The sequence below is a fragment of the Scylla paramamosain genome, unplaced genomic scaffold (genome assembly GCF_035594125.1).
Source record: "Scylla paramamosain isolate STU-SP2022 unplaced genomic scaffold, ASM3559412v1 Contig2, whole genome shotgun sequence".
Classification (NCBI taxonomy): domain Eukaryota; kingdom Metazoa; phylum Arthropoda; class Malacostraca; order Decapoda; family Portunidae; genus Scylla; species Scylla paramamosain.
Genome location: NW_026973667.1, coordinates 3,715,660 through 3,722,943, shown reverse-complemented (window position 1 = coordinate 3,722,943; position 7,284 = coordinate 3,715,660). Strand labels below are relative to the sequence as shown.

The following is a 7,284-nucleotide window of genomic DNA, read 5'->3' as shown; positions in this document are numbered from 1 at the left end:
ACATTGCCATCAAGGCCCCAGGTGTGGACGAGGCCCTTTACTTTAACCAGAAAAGGTATCACTCCCTCTCAACATCCACCTTGTTTGTGATGCGAATGGAGTGATCCTCAGCTACTGCTCCAGACTCCCAGGTATACAGTATCATTGCATTACATGTTTACCCAACCATGTATTTTATTGATTTTCATGTGACTGCACATGGTTACTGGTATTGCATAAGAAAACAGTGTGATAAGCCTTGACATTAGTTATAAATGGACAGTTGACATACTCCTTGACAAGTAATGAATCCTCTTGTAGTATGAAATCTCACTTTTCACAGGTGCCTGCACTCTTATGGAGGTAGCTTGCAGTACAGACCCATCAAGTGTGTGAAAATAATTAATGCTTGCCTGCTCCTACACAACCGCTGCATGAAGTTCCTGATGACGTATGTACTTGTCGCTATTTTTCTGGTAGTTGACGGGATATATCAATATCATGGACATTAGATTTGATTTAACCGAGTACAGTCATGAGTGTTCTTACACTTGTTGTTAGGGTAATGAAATTTGTCAGAAGTGTACCGTCATTTAACGAAAATAACATTTGTTTTTTTCCTACAAAGGTGTCTTGAAAGTCATTATGGTTTGGGCCAGTTTTGGATCACGAAAATGCTAAATGTCAAACTACACGTCTGTTCCTCTCGTACAACATAAACTTTAAACAAATGGAAGGGTTAGGTTCCAACCCCTAGACCTCTCAAACCCTCACAAAAGTCTGCTTACAGCTACCACCTCTTGAGGATGAAGCAGTGCCCCATGCTGGTGCCGACCCTGCTGTGCTGCAGAGGGGTCTACGTGCTCCAGGCAGAATTGTGCAGCAAGAAATCATACAAAACTTCTTCCAGCAATGAAGTAAGGAAGTCAGGTATCATTTACCTATGTCAGTAATCATGTAATGAGTGAAGTAATGGTTTTCCATGTATCACTGCATACTACATGAAAGAGATGAGTGCAGCATTTTATTTCATCAAATACTTAAGTGGCTTGCTAGTATTAGGTATGAATAACACAAATTAACACAAAATGAATTAACACAAATAATACAAAAAATGCTGTAGATTTATTTAAAAAAAATTAAATGATTGGTAATGGCAAAGTTTTTGCAAAAGAAAAAAAAAATAACATATGAGCATAGTTCAGTTCCTGTAAAAAGTAAAAAAATAAATAAATAAATAAACATATTTATAGAAATGCCCACCAGCAGGTCACCACAAAGCACTCTAATGTAATTTTTGTACTTTAAGTAACACAAAGGCATTGTAGGTATCACAGTGAAGAAATGCTTTGGTATTATATTGCACTAATATTAACATGCTACTCTAGGTAAATGATAGAATTAATTAATGAAGTGCTCAGCAAGTGTTACCAGCTGCTGCAAACAAAAAAAAAAAAAAAAAAAAAAAAAGGTAGAGAATAAGCTGGTATTCTTTGAGTGATGTTTTTTGTTGACTAATTTTTCTTTTAATTATCAGTCAACCTAGTCATGTTAATATTAGTGCAATATAATACCAAAGCATTTCTTCACTGTGATACCTACAATGCCTTTGTGTTACTTAAAGTACAAAAATTACATTAGAGTGCTTTGTGGTGACCTGCTGGTGGGCATTTCTATAAATATGTTTATTTATTTATTTATTTTTTTACTTTTTACAGGAACTGAACTATGCTCATATGTTATTTTTTTTTTCTTTTGCAAAAACTTTGCCATTACCAATCATTTAATTTTTTTTAAATAAATCTACAGCATTTTTTGTATTATTTGTGTTAATTCATTTTGTGTTAATTTGTGTTATTCATACCTAATACTAGCAAGCCACTTAAGTATTTGATGAAATAAAATGCTGCACTCATCTCTTTCATGTAGTATGCAGTGATACATGGAAAACCATTACTTCACTCATTACATGATTACTGACATAGGTAAATGATACCTGACTTCCTTACTTCATTGCTGGAAGAAGTTTTGTATGATTTCTTGCTGCACAATTCTGCCTGGAGCACGTAGACCCCTCTGCAGCACAGCAGGGTCGGCACCAGCATGGGGCACTGCTTCATCCTCAAGAGGTGGTAGCTGTAAGCAGACTTTTGTGAGGGTTTGAGAGGTCTAGGGGTTGGAACCTAACCCTTCCATTTGTTTAAAGTTTATGTTGTACGAGAGGAACAGACGTGTAGTTTGACATTTAGCATTTTCGTGATCCAAAACTGGCCCAAACCATAATGACTTTCAAGACACCTTTGTAGGAAAAAAACAAATGTTATTTTCGTTAAATGACGGTACACTTCTGACAAATTTCATTACCCTAACAACAAGTGTAAGAACACTCATGACTGTACTCGGTTAAATCAAATCTAATGTCCATGATATTGATATATCCCGTCAACTACCAGAAAAATAGCGACAAGTACATACGTCATCAGGAACTTCATGCAGCGGTTGTGTAGGAGCAGGCAAGCATTAATTATTTTCACACACTTGATGGGTCTGTACTGCAAGCTACCTCCATAAGAGTGCAGACACCTGTGAAAAGTGAGATTTCATACTACAAGAGGATTCATTACTTGTCAAGGAGTATGTCAACTGTCCATTTATAACTAATGTCAAGGCTTATCACACTGTTTTCTTATGCAATACCAGTAACCATGTGCAGTCACATGAAAATCAATAAAATACATGGTTGGGTAAACATGTAATGCAATGATACTGTATACCTGGGAGTCTGGAGCAGTAGCTGAGGATCACTCCATTCGCATCACAAACAAGTTGGATGTTGAGAGGGAGTGATACCTTTTCTGGTTAAAGTAAAGGGCCTCGTCCACACCTGGGGCCTTGATGGCAATGTGGGTGCCTGTGCACACAAAAGAAAGTATTACATGATCATGTTACACAGTAGCTACATATATCCATCATATATATATATATATATATATATATATATATATATATATATATATATATATATATATATATATATATATATATATATATATATATATATATATATATATATATATATATATATATATATATATATACATACACCACCCCTGCACTGGATATGCACACAGTATACATAAATTACTGAAAACTTTATTAATGCCTAACAGGACCTTGAGGCTGTGAGATACCTTTCACTCAAAGGAAACACTGATGAAGTGATAGATTATAACAGTAACACTAAATTTAAAACAAAAATACGTTATTGTTAATCTTACCATCAATGGCCCCAGTAACCCTTGGGAGATTTTTTATCCTGAAGAACTGTTGTGCAGTTCTCCTTTGATCAAGGTGTGTTGGAGGCATCTTGATTTCCTGCACCGACTTATCACTCAACTCGGTGCACACACACTCAAAGACTCTGCTGACGCTTGCGTAGGTCTGAAAGCAGATTATAAGCCATTAGTTTTCATTTTATTTATTTATTTTAAATAAGATACATCTTTGTTGCAGGCCCAAAAAAAAAAAAAAAAAAAAAAAAAAAAAAATCGGTCACAAATTTAATGATCCTTCTGCATGTAATGCAGTGTTCTTTCAATCACTGCCATCATATCCATACACATATTACTTCAATCACTGCCATCATATCCATACACATATTACTTCAATCACTGCCATCATATCCATACACATATTACTTCAATCACTGCCATCATATCCATACACATATTGCTTCAATCACTGCCATCATATCCATACACATATTACTTCAATCACTGCCATCATATCCATACACATATTACTTCAATCACTGCCATCATATCCATACATATATTACTTCTGCTGTCAATTTTTTTTTGCCAGCAGTATAGTAAATTAAGTTATCCTTAGGACAGTGTTAGAAACATGTCAGAAATAAACCTAACAAGTCTAGAAATATTTGTACACATGAATAAAAATGGGGTGGGTGAGGAAGGGGCAGCCCCAGGGGTGCTTGACGGCAGGTTTGGTAAGGTAAAACTCCAAAAACTCCTCCATTAACAGAAAATGTCAAAACCTTTCAAGATCTAACTCCCCTCGTGATTTCTGGCATCTAGCCAAAAATATCTCCAATAACTTTGCTTCTTCTTTCCCTCCTCTACTTCAACCAGATGGCACCACTGCTATCACATCTATTTCTAAAGCTGAACTCTTTGCTCAAACCTTTGCTAAAAACTCTACCTTGGACGATTCTGGGCTTGTTCCTCCCTCTCCTCCACCCTCTGACTACTTCATGCCACCTAATAAAATTCTTCGCAATGATGTTTTCCATGCCCTCGCTGGCCTAAACCCTCGGAAGGCTTATGGGCCTGATGGGGTCCCTCCTATTGTTCTCCGAAACTGTGCCTCCGTGCTTGCACCTTGCCTAGTCAAACTCTTTCAGCTCTGTCTGTCAACATTTACCTTTCCTTCTTGCTGGAAGTTTGCCTACATTCAACTTGTTCCTAAAAAGGGTGACCGCTCCAATCCCTCAAACTACCGTCCTATTGCTTTAATTTCCTGCTTATCTAAAGTTTTTGAATCTATCCTCAACAGGAAGATTCTTAAACATCTATCACTTCACAACCTTCTATCTGATCGCCAGTATGGGTTCCGTCAAGGCCGCTCTACTGGTGATCTTCTGGCTTTCCTTACTGAGTCTTGGTCATCCTCTTTTAGAGATTTTGGTGAAACTTTTGCTGTTGCCTTGGACATGTCAAAAGCCTTTGATAGAGTCTGGCACAAAACTTTGATTTCCAAACTACCCTCCTACGGTTTCTATCCTTCTCTCTGTAACTTCATCTCAAGTTTCCTTTCTGACCGTTCTATTGCTGCTGTGGTAGACGGTCACTGTTCTTCTCCTAAATCTATTAACAGTGGTGTTCCTCAGGGTTCTGTCCTGTCACCCACTCTCTTCTTATTATTCATTAATGATCTTCTAAACCAAACTTCTTGTCCTATCCACTCCTACGCTGATGATACCACCCTGCACCTTTCCACGTCTTTTCATAGACGTTCAACCCTTCAGGAGGTAAACATATCACGCAGGGAAGCCACAGAACGCCTGACTTCTGATCTTTCTAAAATTTCTGATTGGGGCAGAGCAAACTTGGTATTGTTCAATGCCTCAAAAACTCAATTCCTCCATCTATCAACTCGACACAACCTTCCAGACAACTATCCCCTCTTCTTCAATGACACTCAACTGTCCCCCTCTTCTACACTGAACATCCTCGGTCTGTCCTTTACTTATAGTCTGAACTGGAAACTTCACATCTCATCTCTAGCTAAAACAGTTTCTATGAAGTTAGGTGTTCTGAGACATCTCTGCCAGTTTTTCTCACCCCCTCAGCTGCTAACTCTGTACAACGGCCTTATCCGTCCATGTATGGAGTATGCTTCACATGTCTGGAGGGGTTCCACTCATACTGCTCTTCTAGACAGGGTGGAATCAAAAGCTTTTCGTCTCATCAACTCCTCTCCTCTAACTGACTGTCTTCAGCCTTTCTCTCACCGCCGCAATGTTGCATATCTAGCTGTCTTCTACCGCTATTTTCATGCTTACTGCTCTTTTGATCTTGCTAACTGCATGCCTCCCCTCCTTTCGCGGCCTCGCTGCACAAGACTTTCTTCTTTCTCTCATCCCTATTCTGTCCACCTCTCTAATGCAAGAGTTAACCAGTATTCTCAATCATTCACCCCTTTCTCTGGTAAACTCTAGAACTCCCTGCCTGCTTCTGTATTTCCACCTTCCTATGACTTGAATTCCTTCAAGAGGGAGGTTTCAAGACACTTTTCCACCAATTTTTGACCACTGCTTTGACCCTTTTATGAGACTGGCATTTTAGTGGGCATTTTTTTTTATTAGATTTTTGTTGCCCTTGGCCAGTGTCCTTCCTACATATAAAAAAAAAAAAAAAAGGTTTGGTTTTGTAAGGTTAGCATCATCCCTCATCCCTCCTTATTAATTATGCACTCACATATTTTGACACCAGGAACTAAGCTTGACAAGTTCCTAACACTGGATTACAGCATTATAAACAGTGGCATGCAGGAAGTTGACTTTAATGCCTTTTATCCTTGAAAGTCAGCCACACTTGAATATTATGCACCCCAATGAACAACATCAGTTTATTCACCTACTAAAGTTATTTATGGAATATTGTGCAGTTTGTCTAAAAAAATAGTAGCAGTAATTGTTTAGAGTCCTCTCTTGTCCTTGTTACACATCTATCCTCTTCCATTCTTTCACAAACCTCTTGATAAACCTGAAACACATAGTATTAGATGGGGGAGAAGTGTCCCCGTCCTTCAGGGGTGTTCCAGAGGTTATGCTAAGTGATATTAGTGTCTGTAAAGGTGGGTCTAGCCCCTGTGGTTACATTAGATTAGGTAATGTTCCAAATATAAGTGTGCGGTGACTAATCTAACCTCTGGGGGGCCTTAGCCCATCCCCTGGACTCCTGAAGGGCAGGGGCACTTCTTCCTCACCTTAAAGTTATGTTTTAAGTGTATCTAAAGGTATATGCGAAGAATGTAAGAGAACAGACCAGTAATAAGGTCAGGAAAAAGGCTCCCTGACAATTACCAAAACAGCCAGCCCCTGTGCTGAAGCATGCAACACCAGCATATCTTACCTGCAGTGTCTCCAATGACATTTTGGAAGGACCCACTGGCAAACAATCTCAGGGACAGCAAAATCTGGGTGTGAGTTGGTAATGCCCGGCTACGCCTTGTCCTTCTCTCCAGCTGAGGCTGCATCTCCTCAAACAAGAGGATTAGGTCTGCCGAGGGAAGTGATATATGAGCATGAGCTCATTATTACTCAATGCCAAGGGGTCAAGGCGATCCCAAAAGCGCCTTTCTCACTTCAAGGCACGAACGTGGAAGTATGCAAAGAAAATATCCAATACATGCAGGTGAAACGACGAAAACAATACTTAATCACAGTACACACTTGTTGCTGCGAGGCGGAATGAGGAGCGCGCACGTGGGGCAAATCAGCCTTTTCCTGCTTTATTTTTGGTGTTCTATGCAATATTTCACTTTATGCATCACAAAACCATGCTTTCTTGGTGGTAAACCTTGTAAACAATGAAAAAAAAGGTTATTTTGTGCACATAAATATTTATATAAGAGTTTTCGGGTGAGATGTTAACTTACACCACCTCAGGTGGCGAAACAAGTTACTCCGGCCCCCTAGTTCTTCCGGCCCAGGTCACTCCGGCCCCTAGTTCTTCCGGCCCTGGTCACTCCGGCCTCCCTTACCTTTGACCCAAATCATAC

General features: G+C 39.2%; 1 protein-coding gene and 1 long non-coding RNA gene across 4 annotated transcripts; one reads left to right on the top strand and one right to left on the bottom strand.

The window, feature by feature from the left end:
- Positions 1–2,334, top strand: LOC135095860 (uncharacterized). 2 transcript variants are annotated; one of them, XR_010264530.1, is made up of 3 exons: positions 4–131; positions 323–430; positions 770–2,334. It is a non-coding gene; the product is annotated as an uncharacterized LOC135095860 (long non-coding RNA). The 2 variants fall into 2 exon arrangements; XR_010264529.1 differs by having other exon boundaries at positions 1–430.
- LOC135095859 (putative nuclease HARBI1) lies at positions 551–7,082 on the bottom strand. 2 transcript variants are annotated; one of them, XM_063997001.1, is made up of 5 exons: positions 6,956–7,082; positions 6,636–6,782; positions 3,258–3,420; positions 2,455–2,890; positions 551–2,115 (listed from the first exon to the last, which is right to left on the bottom strand). In XM_063997001.1, the coding sequence occupies exons 2-4, from the start codon at positions 6,654–6,656 to the stop codon at positions 2,781–2,783; spliced, it is 294 nt and encodes a 97-aa protein (XP_063853071.1). In that variant the 5' UTR covers positions 6,657–6,782; positions 6,956–7,082; the 3' UTR covers positions 551–2,115; positions 2,455–2,780. The 2 variants fall into 2 exon arrangements, with proteins under 2 accessions (XP_063853071.1, XP_063853072.1); XM_063997002.1 differs by having other exon boundaries at positions 6,636–7,017.
- Positions 7,083–7,284: the final 202 nt, after the last annotated feature.